Genomic DNA, 16,686 nt, shown 5'->3' with positions numbered 1-16,686 from the left:
AGCAGGTTCCCCGCTGAGCAGAGAGCCCGATGTGGGACTCGATCCCAGGACCCTGAGATCATGACCTGAGCTGAAGGCAGAGGCTTAACCCAATGAGCCACCCAGGTGCCCCTAGACCCCATATTCTTAAGTAGGCTATAAACTTCTAAAGTTGGGACCATGGAGCTTCTTAGCTCTTTGTATCTCTACCTCTTCAGTATTATGCCCTACATAGTGTAGGTGTTCAAAAAAAGTCTCTCGGTGATGATATTAGTGGCTAATCCCACGGAACACCCATACCACAGTAACAGGAATTAGAGACCTCAGATGACCAGAACACACAGGACCAGACCAGACATTGATGAGCAAACTGATCTTTAATATGCTGACCTGGAAGGCTTGCTCTCCATTGTGGGCATGGCCACAGCTATTTACACAGAATCACTGTACAGTATTTACAGCAAGATGCTAGACATAGCATCCTTCTGGATAGGTGAAGAAAGGGTGACAAGAGGCTAGGGAACAAAGCCCTGAAATAAAAGTGTAAGCAGAAATCTGCAGGTATGAGTAGAGGGAAGGGCCAAGTCATGAGGGAGGCTGGTGAGGTAGACATGAAGGAGGAAGTATCAAACAGTCTCTAGTGCATGAGGGGAGAATCCACTGGGAAATAAAGTCTCTAGAATTATGATTTGGTGGCATTTGAAGGGGGTAAAATCTGCCACAAGCAGCCTTTGTGAGGAAAAAGAAGGCGGTTAGAACCTTACAGACCTTCTACCTCCCCTACCAAAAAAAAGTAATTCTGCTGATCAAATTCCTGGGACAGCAAACTGAGAAAGTGGAAAAAAAAAATGCAGAGACAGAATCTTAAATAGACGTAAGAAACACAAAGTAAAAAGGGTCAAGAAAGACATAGACATTGCAATGAAGGAGGAAAAAGCAAAAGCTCCGGAATATCTGAACATTAGAATTATCCCATTGACTTCACAAGTTACCTTTCTTCACCTCACCTTCCCCAAAGCTCCTCCCTCTACCCCCAAAATCTTGGGCATTTTAACTTTAACAAAGGAGTAGAATTAGAATGAGGCTGGTACACTGGGGATGATCTTAGACTCTGTCTTACCAATTCAGATCCCCTCCTCATCCTGTACCAGAATATCAGGGCTTGAGTCGTAGCCAAGGGCAGATCAGAGTAAGAATAGACAGGATGGAGGACACAAGGCCACAAAGCCCCACAATCCCAGGGCCACAGCGCCAGAGGCCTAGTTTGTCCAGTGGAATGAAAAGATCACAGGCATTTCTGACTACATCCAGCAGAAGTGGGGGATGACCTCGAAGGACCCGAGCCAAGAGCAGGACTCGGAGCTGAAGCTTGACAGCCAGCTGAGGCAAGCCTCCTCCCGTAGTTCCTGGACTCCCAGGTCCTGCAGTTTCAATTCCTCCTGGGACTCCTCCTCCAGAACCCTTCAGTCGCCGGCTACAAGCTGAAGACTCTTGCTCCATTAGTAGGCGAATCTCATAAGCATCACGGCTCAAATTCATGATGAGGGAAAACAGATAGTACCTGAGATAAACAGGCTAGAAGAGTCAGTAAGGGCACATAAAACCACTTGGCATATCAAACAGAGGCTTAAACATTTTCCCCCCACAGTACAGAGTAAGTACAGAGGAATTATGCATGAGAACACCAGCAGAAAGTGCTACTGTCCACTACCCCAGCTTTCTGTAACTAATCTGTGTTTACATATACCTTAAGATCCTGGCTTAAAGTCAGAAGCATAATCAAATCTTCCAAGAAAACCCTTAAATTTCAATCGTCCACTTTGCAACCCATTAGCCACACACACATTCAACCTGAACTATAATAATGCAAATGTTTTCAGAGAACAAGCTTCAGCTGTTTCAGAGACCCAGACACATTACAGATCTTTTAAATCCCATCATTTTGTTAAAACAAACAAACAAAAACAAAAAGCGAGGCCCAAAATGTTAAGCAACTTGCTAAATGTGTTAGATTTATCAATTCCTTAAAAACAGTCTATGTTTGGGGCTCCTGGTTGGCTTAGTCAGTAAAGTTACTCTTCATCTTGGGGTTGTGAGTTTGAGCCCCATGTTGGGTGTAAAGATTACCTAAAAAACAAACAAACAGGGACACATGGATGGCTCAGTTGGTTAAACTTTTGCCCTTGGGTCACCTGGGTGGCTCAGTGGGTTAAGCCTCTGCCTTCAGCTCAGGTCATGATCTCAGGGTCCTCAAATGGAGCCCCGCATCAGGCTCTCTGCTCAATGGGGAGCCTGCTTCTCACTCTCTCTCTGCCTGCCTCTCTGCCTACTTGTGATCTCTGTCAAATAAATAAACTATTAAAAAAAAAAAGTTTGCCCTTGGCTCAGGACATGACCCCAGTGTCCTGGGATGGAGTTCCCCCTCCCCCTCAGCCCCCACCACCTTGCTCAGCAGGGAGCCTGCTTCTCCTTCTCCCTCTACCTGCCACTCCTCCTGCTTGCGTGCTCTATGACAAATAAATAAGTAAATCTTAAACAAACAAACAAACAGGGACACCTGGGTGGCTCAGTCAATTAAGTGTCCAACTCTTAGTCTCAGCTTAGGTCTTGATCTAGGTTCAGGCCCTACATTGTGCTCTGCACTGGGCATGGAGCCTTCTTAAAAAACAAGCGAAAGAACCAATGAACAGTTTATGGTTTGTTTTTTTTAAGATTTCATTTATTTATTTTAGAGAGAGAGCATGAGTGAGCAGGGGCAGCAGGAGAGGGAGAAAGAATCTGAAGCAGACTCCCATTGAGCACAGAGCCCAAGGTGGGGAGTGAAGGGGGCTCATGAGATCCCACGACCAACCGAACAACCATGAGATCGTGACCTGACCAGAAGCCAAGAGTCCGATGCTCAAATGACTGAGCCACCCAAGCACTCCAATAGTCCATGTTTTTTTAAATCCACTCTGTCAATAGTGGTCTGTACTCAATATAATTGTCCTACCTCCAAAACACATCCTGAATCCAATCACATCTCCCACTCACAACTCACAAGCACAGTCTCAGCCACAAGCACCTCTTGCTCAAACTACCACTTTAGTCATGTAACTTGTTTCTCCATGGCCACTCTTGCCCATCCCCCAACAATCTAATTTCACATAATAAATCACAGCATTACCTCCCCTTCTTAAAACTCTCCATGGCTTCCTTCCTATCCCATTTTATTTTTATTTTATTTTATTTCATTTATTTTATTTTTTTAAAGATTTTATTTATTTGACAGGTCACAAGTAGGCAGAGAGGCAGGCAGAGAGAAGAAGGGAAGCAGGCTCCCCACTGAGCAGAGACCGGGATGCGGGGCTCGATCCCAGGACTCTGGGATCATGACCTGAGCCAATGGCAGAGGCTTAACCCACTGAGCCACCCAGGCACCCCCCATCCCATTTTAAATGAAATCTAGGGGCACATGGGAGGCACCTTAGTCTAAGCCAATATCATCTCTTGACCATATTAGGGCATCTCCTCCTTTTCTGCCCCACTGCAATTCATTTTCCACTACAGCAAGAGATCTTCTTTAAACACAATTTGAATCACGTCACATCCCTGTTCAGAACGCATTGCACTTAGAATAAAATTTAAACAAAACTAAACCAAAAAATCCTACCATTGCCAAAGAGGCCTGGCATGAATGAACTGGTCCCCTCCACATCTCCAGTTCAAACTTGTCCTTCACTCAGCACTCTCCATCATGCTGGCTTTCTTTCTATTTCTCTAATTTGACAAAATCTTTCTTGGTTTGAAGCCTTAGAATGGGATATCTTCTGTCTGAGAAGTTCTTCTCTGCTACTGTTTGCTTTGACCAACTTGTATTCACACCTCAAGTCTGAACTAAAACATTACTTCTCAAAGAGTTCTTCCCTGGCTTTTCAATCCAAATCAGCTCCCTTTGTTATATATCTCATAACACCTGTACATTTCCAAAAATAATTGGTTTGGTAGTTGTCTTAATATGACTCCCCCACTAGACTAGAATCTTAGTGAGAATGGGAACCATATCGGACTCTCTGCTTTATTCTCTAGCCCATTGTAAGCACTTCCTAAATATTTTTAGAATTAAACAAGCAGGCAGTGAGAGGCATAACCTGTGGTATAGATAGAAGCAGATTTAAAGCCATATAATAACTTATCTTGCCCAATCTTAGTCATTCATCATGGAAGAGCATCTGTCTTCCATCTGTCTCCATTCACTACTCTCTGATAGTTTAAAATCTAAATAAAGATTGGAAGCCAAGTGATTAAGATGTGTATGTTCTGGAAAGACCCTGAAAGATCATTTGCTCATAAAAGGCAAGTTATGCAGTATGGAAAATACAAAAGTTCTTGTAGGATAAAAGGATATCAAACCTGAATGAACGCTGGGCCCACTTCTCCTGATCCACACGAGGGGCTAGTCCAGATTTTCCAGCCCACAGGACATTGTCACAGGCGAAGTACAAGGCTCGATTGAGGTGACTAACAGTGATGCAGAATCTCAGGACAACATCTGATAAGTGCACAGCTCGTTTGGCTGACTCAAGAGCATCCGCTGAGTTACCCAGGCGTAGAACTTGTGGAGATTAGTAAGGAGAAGCAAGGATTTGGAAGTAGAGACAGAGAGTGAGACACAGAGAAAGAGAAAGCAAGAAGGTGAAAGTCAAGAAGTGATAATTACAATTTTTTTTTTAAAAAAGAGAAACAGTTCAAAAAAAGTTTTCTTCAAATTTTAATTTGTGTTTCAGTTTGGTTTTCTCCAACTTGCCCCATTCTCTTCCATCCTTCACTAGTCTCTTACCCCTGCTCTCTTATCTCAACCAAGAGGCATGCAGAGGATAAGTGCAGACCTAAATAAGGGGTAAGAACTGGCAGAGAAGGTCAAGAACAGGAAGGAAGGGCTAAGGGAGAAGCTGGGGATGGAGTTAGTGTTGGAGTAATAAAACAAAAGCATGGTTACTTACGCTTTCTTCCTAGGCTCAGGTGACCCTCCAGTTGTCGAATTTGCTTCTGTAACTCTGGACTGGCCCCATGTTTCTGAAGTGCATGGCCAACAAGGGAGCAGGCATACTGGGCGGCCCTGGAGAAGAGGCCAGGCAAGGTAAGGTGGAGACATCCCTAACCTACCTCTCAAAAATGTCTTCCAAAAGGAAAGTACTGACTTCCCCTTTTCCCCGTTTGCGAACATTCCCTTTCCTCCTCTTTATGCCCATTTCTTACCGTTTCTCCTTCAGGCCAGGGGAAGGGAAAGGCGTAAGGATAAAAAGGGGCCTAGAAAAGGAGTTGGGGGCATTACTTGGAGTTGAGAAAATAAGAGATTTGACAATGATGAAGTCTGAAGTCTGAAGTGGACTGTGAAGGCACCAGGGGGGTCGCCCCATCATAAGCACACCAGTGTGAGTATATACCTGACATATAAGGGAGTGGGGGGACAGGTGGAGAGATTATTTTTCAGAGTAGGTTGACTAGGAGGTTTCAGCCCTCTAGCTGAATCGAAACCGGAAGACAAGGAGGAGGCAGAGGAGTTCCCGGATGACAACAGGGTGAGGGGACAAGGGAACTTAGAGCCACTCAGCCCTGGGGGGCAGAGTCCGGCTATTCGCCGCGGGGCGAATGCTCCTCACGCCACCACCGCCCAGTGGGTTAAGTGTAGGGTCTTATGTGGACATGGCCACCCTGAGCGGCCTCCCCGCTGGCCCACTCGTGCCTCAGTTTCCCCATCTTTCCGGTGAGCAAAAACGAATCATCTCCTCACGGCCCGCTCAAATCTGCGCCTGGCGGTCCGTCCGGGCCCCCGTAGCCCGAGCTGACCCTTTTTGACCCCCGTAGTATGAACGGACCTCGCTTCACGAGGATCCTCCTCTGTCCCCACCCCCATTCCTATTCCGGCCGCACCTACATAGCCGCTCCCGGGCCTGGCTCTGAGCACTGAAGCGAACCCAGGCGTCCATGACAGCGGCAGCCCCGGCTCCGCAGCCCCTCTCCCGCCCCACTTCCCGCCCCTAGTCACGCCTCCTGGACAATCAACGGTGTCTCGCGAGGGACAAACATCGCCAGAAAAGAAAGCGAAGGTGACCGACCTCGGAATCTAGAACAAGAAGCGTGTGTCTCTGGACCAATATCGGCGTGTTTTTTTGGTGTGTCTCCGTCAGAGCATACCCTTATCGGATAGCCACTATTTCCTGAGCACGCCTCCGGCGGTACATTCGTCTTTAAATATTCAGGACCGGGGAGGGGCTTGCAGTAGGGGCGGGGCGAAAAGGCACCGCAGTATCTCGCCTGCGAGGCTGGGATGGGGTTGTCCCCGGGGTGCTCCCAAACACCCCTAACACACACGCACAAATGCGCTGCGGCCGAACCTAGGGCAGTAGGCTAGGCTAAAGAAGTCTATGGAAGTAGAAGCCAGCACCAGATCCCGGTTCCCTGCGGGACCCTGGCAGTTGGGCAGGTGACCTCCAGGACACAGATGGAGAGTCTCCAGAGACAGAGGCTTTAATAGACGAAACTCTCAATAACCAGCTTCAGATCCTAATAAGGAATCAGTGGACGAAGCTCACCTCTTCATACTTACACTTAATCATCCCACCCCTTTCCCTTCCAGGTCACCATGTCTGCAGGCAATGGCACCCCTCGGGGGTTAGCGGAGGAGGAGGTCTGGGCGGGATCAGGAGTAGAGATAGAGGGCTCAGAGCTGCCCACCTTCTCAGCTGCAGCCAAGGTCCGAGTGGGAGTGACTACTGTGCTATTCATTTCTTCAGCTGGAGGGAACCTGGCTGTCCTGTTGTCAGTGACTCGACCACAACCCAGCCGACTCCGTCCCTCTCCTGTACGACGACTTTTTGCACACTTAGCAGCTGCTGACTTACTAGTCACATTTGTGGTTATGCCTCTAGATGCCATCTGGAATATCACTGTTCAGTGGCTGGCCGGGGACATCGCATGTCGGACACTCATGTTCCTGAAACTAATGGCCATGTATGCTGCAGCTTTCCTGCCTGTGGTCATTGGACTTGACCGTCAGGCAGCCGTACTCCACCCGCTTGGACCCCGCCCAGCTGGAAGGAAACTTCTAGGGGCAGCCTGGGGACTTAGTTTCCTGCTTGCCTTGCCCCAGGTGAGTGACTTGTTGGGACCCAAGGCTAGAGGGGACAAGAATCTGGGTAAACAATATGAGCGCTTGGAGTGGAGTGGTGTGCTTGACCATGGTCACCCACTAATCCTCAGAGGGGAGCCTCTGCTGTTTTGCAAATTAAGATCACTGCATGTTAATCTGTATCTCTATTAAGAGCCTTTGCCTTCAAAGTAGTACCCTATCTATGCCTCTTCCTTTAGCTTTGTTTCCCTATGCTTGGCTTTCACCTCTTTGCATCCTCCCAGCTTTTTCAGCAGATTGTTGCAGAAAACTGTAGGGATGAAACATGTATGTGGGTCTATAAAGAAGACAGTGAAGTCAGGGGCTTTGGGTAAAACCCTGTGGTAGTCACTCATCCACTCAAAATATAATGTACATCACCCCTAGACACACTCTAATGCTCTATCAAGGACTGAGCAGTGAAGAGCTGCATTCAGGAAACTCAGACTAGCGCAGAAGGCATATTAGTGTGTAATTATAATACAGTATGCAGTCCAGCATTATACTAAAGGTAACCATAGAAGCTAAAGAACAATGAGGATGTCTGACACACTCTTGGACAGTCGGGGAAAACTTCTCAAAGACATTACAACAGATTTTTCATTTTATTAAAATAAGAGAGGCTTTAGACAAATTAAAGCAGGAGGAATGCTGGGCAGGGTGGAAGGTAGAGGAATTCAAAGTGGTTGTAGCTAAAGTTGAGGGCTAGAAAATGGGTGAGTAATGGGCCTGGATGGGAAGGAAGAGCCAGGTTACAGATATTAAGCTTGTACTTTTTCCTGAGGACAGTGGAGAGAGACTAAGGTAAAAAGTAGAGAGTGACGTATCAGATTGGTATTTTTTACTCTAGTTTTATCGTGAAAACTGGAAAGAAAACAGAGCATCTGAACTTGAGTACCAGTTATCACATCTTGTGTATTGATAATGAACTAGAAATACAGAAAAAAAGGAAATATGAAGCAATTCCTTTAAGACCAAAAATCAAGACCACATCACCCTCTGAGGGAAAGAGTAGAGCAGCATCTTGGGAGACCAGGACTAGGATTTTCTACCTAGAAGGAACTCTGGAATAATGCATTATAGAATATTTATTTGATCCTTAAATCCTCAAATATTAGAAATATAACTACCAAAACTTAGTCTGACTTTAAGTCTAAGGCAAAAAATAATGCTTCCAACAATGTTGCAAGCAGGAACCTCTGCTACCCAAAGCTTTAAAAAGCAGCATTGCTGCCTCAGTGCAAAAGGTATTAAAGTTGTTTATATGGGGGCGCCTGGGTGGCTCAGTGGGTTAAGCCGCTGCCTTCGGCTCAGGTCATGATCTCAGGGTCCTGGGATCGAGTCCCACATCGGGCTCTCTGCTCGGCAGGGGGCCTGCTTCCCTCTCTCTCTATCTGACTGCCTCTGTCTACTTGTGTTCTCTGTCTGTCAAATAAATAAATAAAATCTTTAAAAAAAAAAAAAAAGCAGCATTGCTGCCTCAGTGCAAAAGGTATTAAAGTTGTTTATATGGGGGCGCCTGGGTGGCTCAGTGAGTTAAAGCCTCGGCCTTTGGCTCAAGTCATGATCCCAAGGTCCTGGGATTGAGCCCCGCATCAGGCTCTCTGCTAAGCGGGGAGCCTGCTTCCTCCTCTCTCTCTGCCGGCCTCTCTGCCTACTTGTGATCTTTGTCAAGTAAGTAAATAAAATCTTAAAAAAAAAAAAAAAAGTTGTTTATATGAAGCAAATTTTATATGTGGACTGGGAGGTAGAAGCCTGTTTATTTATTTATTTGACAGACAGAGATCACAAGTAGGCAGAGAGGCAGGCAGAGAGAGAGGAGGAAGCAGGCTCCCCACCGAGCAGAGCCTGATGTGGGGCTCGATCCCAGGGGCTCGATCCCAGGACCCTGGGATCATGACCTGAGCCGAAAGCAGAGGCTTTAACCCACTGAGCCACCCAGGCGCCCCTAGACGCCTGTTTCTGTTGCATTGTTTTACTTTGTTTTTTTCTGGGTCAAGGCTCTACTACTAACTAGCTGATGACTTTGGCTAAATCACTTGAAACCTATTGGCCACAAGATATTGGATAGGAGTTTCATCCTTTGTTACATTCTGACAACTGTAATCTCCATTCGCTTCAATGGCAAACTGATAACATTATGATACATGTGCAAAAGATGGTATTTTTGGTTCCAAATTAGCATCCTCTTGTATAAATTCTGCATTACCCATATGTTCTATTTAAAATATTAATCCTACCTTCCAGGACTAATATGTCAATAAAAAACCCTTTGCTTAAGTGTGGTGAGGAAGTACCGGAAAAGTCAGAAATTATCTTTGAAGGCTCAAGTTTCTAAGTATCACAAGTGGTTGAAAGGAAGCTTTATATAATAGGTGGTAAACTGCATAATAGGGGGAAGGAGAGGCAGAAGTAGGGCTACAGACCAAACTCTAAGTCCAGAAGCCTTGCTTATTTTTAAACCCCTTTTCACAATCTGTCAGATGTATCTAGGCACAGTACAAAACAAAACCAACCAATCAAAAAACCTACAAATACATGGACTCAAGATGGGAAGGGGAAAAACCATTCCCCAGCTAGCTCAGAGTAAGCTGACCTTAACCCCAAGCCATTCAGTTGTCTGTGGCTACTATTCACCTTTCCTAAAAGTCCCTCATTGCTGAAATCACTTTCCCAAATGCCTTATATCTGGGAATCCAAGACCACTAAGCTTGCCTTTTATCAAACTAATAGTGACTCAATCTGCCTTATCTGAACCAAAGTGTTAGCCCTGAAGCTCTTAACTGAAAAATACTCTTTAGGATTCAAACCAAAAACTCAGCAATTTACCAAAAAGGGGGAGGGGCAGCCAACAGCATTTGGAAAATGTTAAATTTTATTTCTTAACATTGTTTCACTCGTATAATTATTGTATAAGACTATCACTAAAGGTCATTTCAAAGTGGCTGCAAAAATGGCCTGAAATTTTAGCAGCACCCATTTTACACAAAATTTCTTTTTCCACAGAATTAGATATATCAAAAAAAAAAAAAAAATCACTTCAGCTAAAAATGTTGGTGAGGCGGTAAAAATTTTACAAAGTGCCATGTTAGAACAGTACTTGAGAAGGCAAGATTCTTTAAGTCCCAGGATTTAACAATGATTAGCTCCATAGCCTAAAAGGAAAACGGATTCTCAAGTTTTTAACCTTTTAAATATGGCACTATAGATGAACTCAGCACTACCCAGCTCTGCAGAGAATTGACGATGAACTGGGAAAGTATGACTAGTGAGAAGGATGAAGGGGGACCATTTCTAATAGTCCTCAAACTCCACTCCAGCTGTTCCTGTTCCACACTGTCCGCTGAGCTGGTCCAGTCCCCTTCACTCAGTGTGTCACCAAAGGCAGTTTCAAGGCTCGATGGCAAGAAATCACCTACAACCTCTTCACCTTCTTCTGCCTCTTTCTGCTGCCGCTGACTGCCATGACCATCTGCTATAGCCGCATTGTCCTCAGTGTGCCTAGTCCCCGGACAAAGAAGGGGAACCACGGTGAGACTCCAATCCCCAGGCCCTAACCCATACCCTAAGAACTATTGCCTCTAGCTTCATTTACTGATTTGATAGTTTTCTATCAAACCAGAAGTGACATCGTAACCATCCCTCTAGCATCTGATGCTGTAAGTATTTTCTAAATGCCTTCAATTCTAACCAGCCTCTAGCCACCCTCCATTGTTGAGTTAGCTGGGCAAGGATTAAGGAGAAAAGTGATCAGTATTTTCTTTAGTCTTAGATACTATCAAGTCTCCGGGTAGTCTCAGTAGCTTCCTAACACCACACCCCAATCAAAACCTTTCCTCCAGCATGTGTCATAATCCCTGGGGGAGAAGAGGGGAGCATTTAGTCCCAATCTGGGAAGGGAAGAGGATGTGTAACATTACCTCCTACCTGCTACATTCTCTTCCTTGTATCAGGAGAACTCCAGTTCACCATCCCTGCCTGTTCATCCTACACTCAATTCAGAAGCTGAATGGTTCTGAATTTGAGTATGTTTTCTAAATTCCCAGCCCCTGCCGGCGAATTTGCCCTCCATCGCTCTTTAGACAATTGCTCCCGTGTTCGTCTGCGGGCCTTGAGACTGGCCCTACTCGTCTTGGTGACTTTCATCCTCTGCTGGACACCTTATTACCTGCTGGGCCTGTGGTACTGGTTCTCTCCCACCATGCTAACTGAAGTCCCCCCAAGCCTCAGCCACATCCTTTTCCTTTTTGGCCTCCTCAATGCTCCTCTGGATCCTCTCCTCTATGGGGCCTTTACCCTTGGCTGCCAAAGAAGGCATGAAGAAGTCTGTACAGACTCTTCCAGGGAAAAAGGTTCTGAGAGAATGCCCCAACAGGAGATTCAAGCCCTTAGAAAGCTGCAAGTACAAACAAGTATGGCAGCGGAAGGACAGGAGAAACAAAAGAGACATTCCTATAACATCCATCAGCACGGTACGGAGTATATAGGAACAAACTAACTATGCTTTAATATCACAAGGACACATCACTTCCACCCCTGCTCTCTTAGCTTCCAAGAAAAAGAAGTACTGAGCAGTGTCTCTACTTTGATCCTAGCTAAGACTTGAGACTGTATTTAATGTAGAAATTCACACAGAATTGAGGCCCTAGAAGCATCTTCACAGTGACCTATACTGCCTTACTGTAAATAGTGCTTCGGAACTTGCAATGTTAGAAGAGGAAAGTAATTTTAAATGTACAAAACAAAAATGGGACATTTATTCATAACTCAAAAAAAAAATCAAAAACCCAAACCACTAAGCAAGTAGGGTAAGAGATTAAATATAAACATGGTGAGTTCCATCCCAGCCCTATTTCTCCAAGGCTGCATGGTCAAACAGAATCTCTGGAGAGAACATCTGGACAATAGAGGACCTGTCAGCGCCGCCTCCGGTCTGGACTCCTGCTGCGTCTTCGGCCACCTCTAGGGAAAAGGAAGGGCCCATCAGAGAACATAATACAACGTCCTTATTCTGTTTTGCTCATGATCCCTTCACCAAGATTTTGCCCTCTCCACTTTACCTCCTCTTGCCCTTAGGTGGACCCCGAACAAAACACCAGTCCACACTGATCGGCTGTCCCATCAAATCCTGGCCATTGAGTCCCTCCATAGCAGCCTGGGCCTCCTTGTATGTTTCATACTCAACTAGAGTATACCCCTGGGAGAAGAGAAAAGAAAGAGATCAAAACCCTCGGGCGCCTGGGTGGCTCAGTGGGTTAAGCCGCTGCCTTCAGCTCAGGTCATGATCTCAGGGTCCTGGGATCGAGTCCCGCATCGGGCTCTCTGCTCAGCAGGGAGCCTGCTTCCTCCTCTCTCTCTCTCTGCCTGCCTCTCTGCCTACTTGTGATCTCTCTCTGTCAAATAAATAAATAAAATCTTTAAAAAAAAAACCAAAAAAACCAAAACCCTCATATTCCACCAAACACCACCTAAGCATCTTCCTCAAATCTAAACTCATACCCAAATACAAAATTCTGTACCTTTTAAACAACAAATATACCTCATATATCCTTATTGTATATACAAAATGTCTGCTTCCGTCTCTTTGCTATGTCTGACAAAATCAATTTTCAACCTCATTTTATTTCAACTATGCTCTTGGCCAATCACAGCAAACATGGGAGAATTATCAGTGCTGTCTAAAGTTATGGGGAAGAGAAGCAATACGGTATCACTTAGGATACCTTCAGGTATCCTGTACGCCTGTCCAGGTTGAGGTGGATGTTTTTTATTTCCCCATACTCTGCAAATTTGTCATGGATGTCTTCTTCAGTGGCTTCCTCATGGACTCCAGTGACAAAAAGAATCCAGCCTTCAACAGCTGTTGGGAAAGGGAGGGAGGTTTGAGCACAAGAGAAAAACTTCAAGCAAGATCACGAGTGGGATAAGAGGGGATTCCTGAGATTGGTTAAGGTATATCCGACCCCATTCCTAGTGGACTTTATTTCATTGGTCCATAATTCACTACAAACACAGAACCCTACAGGCTCCATTTTACTTACAGCGCTGTGGTCCAGGTTCATCACCATCCTGCTCCACGCTGTCATAATCCTCACGCATCCGCGCTCGAGACCCTTCTTCTATAGGGAACATACAAGAGATCACCAGAAATCCATTCTCCCACTGTTCCCCATGTGTCTGAACGGGGACTCCAAAACTCGTATCTGTCGCCATTCTAGACCCATTTTCCCCACAAACACTCACCGGAGCCAAAGCCGCGGCCCTTCCGTTTCTTCGCCTTTTCTTTTAGTTTGTGGATGCTCTCTGGAGCCCCAGAAGTAAAAGAATGAGTAGCAAAAATAACAGGTATTTGTAACAATAGTCTCTTTAGGGACAGATCTGAAAGCAGCCCCACACCACCTTCAGTCCCATTCCCTTCCCGGTCCCGCCCCCATTCCTCCCGAAGGGGGCGCACTCTCTAATCCAACCGAAACCCGGTTCCCCGACTCCCATCCTCCCTGCCGGGAAAGGGAATTATTTTTCTATTAACTCTCTTCTCTCGCACCTTCCCCGCTTCCCGCAGCCGCCTCCACTGTCCTCACCGTCCCCATCCTCATCCATGGCGAAATCCTCGCCCCCAGCCTCATGAAGATCCAGCACGTCCGCCATCTTGCCTGCCTTCTTACTCTCCCCAGGCCGCTCAGGCACTAGGCACCTCGGGAAACTGTCGCGGAGGGGAAAGGTCGCTGGTTAAGCTGCCCAATCCAAAGCTAATTCTGAGTCCCGCCCCCGGCGCAGTGAAAATACGCAAATGAAGGCGGGCCTAGTTCGGGAAGATACCGGAAGTGTTCCTGTAGCCATCTTGAGTAGGTGGTGGCCTGAATCAAACAGCGCTCTAAGGGACAGCTAGCGGGTAGGTGTAGGCAACGATTTCCTACTGATTAGGGCAGCCGAGGAGAAATATTACTGACAGCGAGGCACTGCCTAATTCCTTTATTAGAAGATTGTTTTCCGTCTCCTTGGACTTAATATTAGGAAATGAAACTTCAAGAATGTCTTTCGCTCTCAAAAAGTCTAGACCCGTATGCTGTTCTGAGGAGTGGCTGGACCTGTGATGTAACATTTTTAAAATAGTTCAGTCAGCAATGGTGGCTCAAAAAGCTGCTTCTGGTTGGTGCAGCACCGAATGTCTCTCTCAAGGAAACTAACAGACCTGGTTGTCCATGAACTAGGATTGGTGAGGCGGGTATAAGCTGCTGCTGCAGCTTTTTTTTTTTTTTTTTTTTTTTCTTTTAAGTCAAACTCTTCCCACTGTAAGGACCTATTTTATATTTTTAGCCAGAGGCTTCCATTGAGGTTAAATAATAACTTTGTTGTTTAACCCTTAAACAGCCCCTGCTCTCCTTCCCCCAGGGGACTTAAAAACAAGTCCCGGAAACCAGCGCCAGGTAACAAAGCCCAAGTACAAGGGTGGGTTAGGCCAGGCGGAGGTATTCAATAAGTGGGGGCGCATACTGTCTCCTAGCTACCTAGGTGATGGGCTAGTTTCCATGGCTACTGTGGGGAGAATTGTAATTCAATTAGCCACCTGTGTGTGGCCAGGCCCAACTACAGGGCCTTTGCTCTATAAAAGTCTGGAAAGCAGGGAGGGGTTGCCCTCTGTGAGGGGCATCCCTGACGGGGCTGTTTGTTTGATGGTTGGTCTGATTCTTGATGCTTGGCCCAAAATAAAGCTTTGCTTGACCTTCGCTTTGTATCAGTCTCGCTTCTTTAGTCACGGACCCATTATTGGGGTACCCATTTTGGGGGGGGAACCTAACACCCACCACCTCTGGAAATGAAGGGGGAAAAAATCATAGCTGTAAACAAAATAGGGACTTGAGTATCTTCGGGAATGGTGCAGGTATTTCATTCTAAAAACCTAGGAGTTTTTTGCCTAGGAGGCCAAACCCATATTGCCCCCAAATTCTGCAGTCCTGATGTAGGTCTTCAATGATAGTGGACTGCACATTCACTTACTTATTAATTTTTTAATCAAACAATTATAATGTGTATATCTAATAGAAGGTGCTGGCAATAGAGGGAAAAATAATTACATTATTAACAATCATTTTATATTATGAGAGTGATAATTGCTGTCATAAAATTGTTATGGCAGTATAAAGGAAGTTTATAATAGGACTGGGAATAAGAAGGCTTCCATTTGAACTGGGCCTTTTAGACTGGGTAGTTTTGCAGGCGAAGCACAGACACTAACCCATTCTCCACAATAGACAGTGTGATCTTTGAAAAAATCAGCTGGTCACATCCCTACCAAAAACCTTTTCTTATTTTTGCACTTGGAATAAAATTCAAACACCACCTGCTCTGCCTCTTTACAACAACTTCCATCACCAAATTCCCTCTCATTAAGTTCTCCCTACATTTTCCCTCAATTATGTTGTCTCTCCCATCTCAGGACTTCTAGAACTTCCTGTTCCTGATGCTCTTGCTCCAGCTCTTCACATGGCTCATTCAACCTCATCCTTTAGGTCTCCCCAAAATACTACCAGAATCGAAGGGTTCTCTACTTTATTATCTGTCACTGTGTTTATTTTCTTCACAGAGCTTAAATGCTGATCTAATTAACCTTGTTTACTTTCTATCTTGTTTATTGTTGATTTCCCATTAGAGTGTAATCCTTATGGCAGACATTCTTATTTATGATATCCTTAACAGTTTAGACCAGTGTCTGGCTCACAGACATTTGATACATACTTATTGAAGGAACAGATCCCAGAATGGCAAGAAATTCTGTTTGCCTGGTGCTGTATGGTTAGGAGATAAAGCTGAAAGTACAGGTTGGGGCCAAAATGTATGCCATGCTAAGAATTTTGGAATTCTATCCTGCAGGCAATAATTTCTCAGCTTCAAGTATTTGAGTATTTATGATTTTTCTCAATCACAGATAGTCCCCCATGCTGTTCCTTGTTTAGTATTTTTCCTTAAGTAAACTGACTTGTTAATTAAGTAGACTGACTTGTTTATACTGAATTTAAATATCACTGGCATAAATGTAAAATCTGTATTTTTTTCTATGACAGTTTCAGATTAGACTAGAACTAAATAAAAATGAAAAATGTGTGTGTCTGGGTGGCTAAGTCAGTTAAGGGTCTTCTTCCTTTCAGGCTCCCTGCACAGCAGGGAGTCTGCTTCTCCCTCTGCCCCTACCTCCTACTGGTGATCTCTCATGCTTTCTCTCTCTCTCAAATAAATAAATATATATTTTTTAATTTTAAAATTAAAAATATTTGCCCATCTACCACCTAAAATTGTCTCAATACCAAGGGCTCACATATGAAACTTTGGGGAATGCTGCTAAGAAAAAAAAAAAAAGATAGCTAAGTGATGGTTTAACCAAGTTAGTGGTATAGTACTAAGTATTTTAGAAAGAAATCTAGCAATAGTGTGGAGGATGTAAAGAATGAAGACGGAGGCTAGTTAAGAAGTTATTGCAGTGCTCCAGCCCAGAAATGATAAATGACTGAAAGGCAGTGGATATGGACAAGACAGATTAAGAAGTTTATGTAGGGAGTGCC

At 45.1% G+C, this 16,686-nt stretch overlaps 3 protein-coding genes across 5 annotated transcripts; 1 reads left to right on the top strand and 2 right to left on the bottom strand.

The window, feature by feature from the left end:
- Window positions 1–337: 337 nt before the first annotated feature.
- Window positions 338–6,015, bottom strand: PEX11B (peroxisomal biogenesis factor 11 beta). Of its 2 annotated transcripts, none has more exons than XM_004779655.3 (4): window positions 5,893–6,015; window positions 4,962–5,077; window positions 4,372–4,573; window positions 338–1,540 (listed from the first exon to the last, which is right to left on the bottom strand). In XM_004779655.3, the coding sequence occupies exons 1-4, from the start codon at window positions 5,946–5,948 to the stop codon at window positions 1,135–1,137; spliced, it is 780 nt and encodes a 259-aa protein (XP_004779712.1). In that variant the 5' UTR covers window positions 5,949–6,015; the 3' UTR covers window positions 338–1,134. The 2 variants fall into 2 exon arrangements, with proteins under 2 accessions (XP_004779712.1, XP_012904970.1); XM_013049516.2 differs by lacking the exon at window positions 5,893–6,015 and adding an exon at window positions 5,218–5,845.
- Window positions 6,016–6,231: 216 nt separating this feature from the next.
- Window positions 6,232–11,720, top strand: LOC101687337 (gonadotropin-releasing hormone II receptor). The gene is given in 4 exon segments (XM_004779654.3): window positions 6,232–7,111; window positions 10,450–10,660; window positions 11,176–11,573; window positions 11,575–11,720. Coding segments are annotated over 4 exon segments (1,158 nt in total). The 5' UTR covers window positions 6,232–6,604; the 3' UTR covers window positions 11,617–11,720.
- Window positions 11,721–11,864: 144 nt separating this feature from the next.
- Window positions 11,865–13,871, bottom strand: RBM8A (RNA binding motif protein 8A). Of its 2 annotated transcripts, none has more exons than XM_004779652.3 (6): window positions 13,711–13,871; window positions 13,373–13,432; window positions 13,171–13,248; window positions 12,853–12,989; window positions 12,190–12,326; window positions 11,865–12,091 (listed from the first exon to the last, which is right to left on the bottom strand). In XM_004779652.3, exons 1-6 carry the CDS (start codon window positions 13,775–13,777, stop codon window positions 12,046–12,048), a joined length of 525 nt encoding a protein of 174 aa, XP_004779709.1. In that variant the 5' UTR covers window positions 13,778–13,871; the 3' UTR covers window positions 11,865–12,045. The 2 variants fall into 2 exon arrangements, with proteins under 2 accessions (XP_004779709.1, XP_004779710.1); XM_004779653.3 differs by having other exon boundaries at window positions 13,171–13,245.
- Window positions 13,872–16,686: the final 2,815 nt, after the last annotated feature.

The sequence above is a fragment of the Mustela putorius genome, unplaced genomic scaffold (genome assembly GCF_011764305.1).
Source record: "Mustela putorius furo isolate JIRA1106 unplaced genomic scaffold, ASM1176430v1.1 tig00000585_pilon_pilon_pilon, whole genome shotgun sequence".
In the NCBI taxonomy this organism is placed as follows: domain Eukaryota; kingdom Metazoa; phylum Chordata; class Mammalia; order Carnivora; family Mustelidae; genus Mustela; species Mustela putorius.
This window is presented reverse-complemented; position numbering and strand designations above follow the sequence as displayed.

Coding starts and splice junctions, on each gene's coding strand:
- PEX11B (XM_013049516.2), bottom strand. CDS start 5,381: ATGATGGGGCGACCCCCCTGGTGCCTTCACAGTCCACTTCAGACTTCA. Junction 4,574..4,961: donor CCTGAGCCTAGGAAGAAAGC/GTAAGTAACCAT, acceptor AATCTCCACAAG/TTCTACGCCTGGGTAACTCA. Junction 1,541..4,371: donor TGGGCCCAGCGTTCATTCAG/GTTTGATATCCT, acceptor TGTTTATCTCAG/GTACTATCTGTTTTCCCTCA.
- RBM8A (XM_004779652.3), bottom strand. CDS start 13,777: ATGGCGGACGTGCTGGATCTTCATGAGGCTGGGGGCGAGGATTTCGCC. Junction 12,990..13,170: donor TGAACCTGGACCACAGCGCT/GTAAGTAAAATG, acceptor CTTTCCCAACAG/CTGTTGAAGGCTGGATTCTT. Junction 12,092..12,189: donor CCACCTAAGGGCAAGAGGAG/GTAAAGTGGAGA, acceptor CCTTTTCCCTAG/AGGTGGCCGAAGACGCAGCA.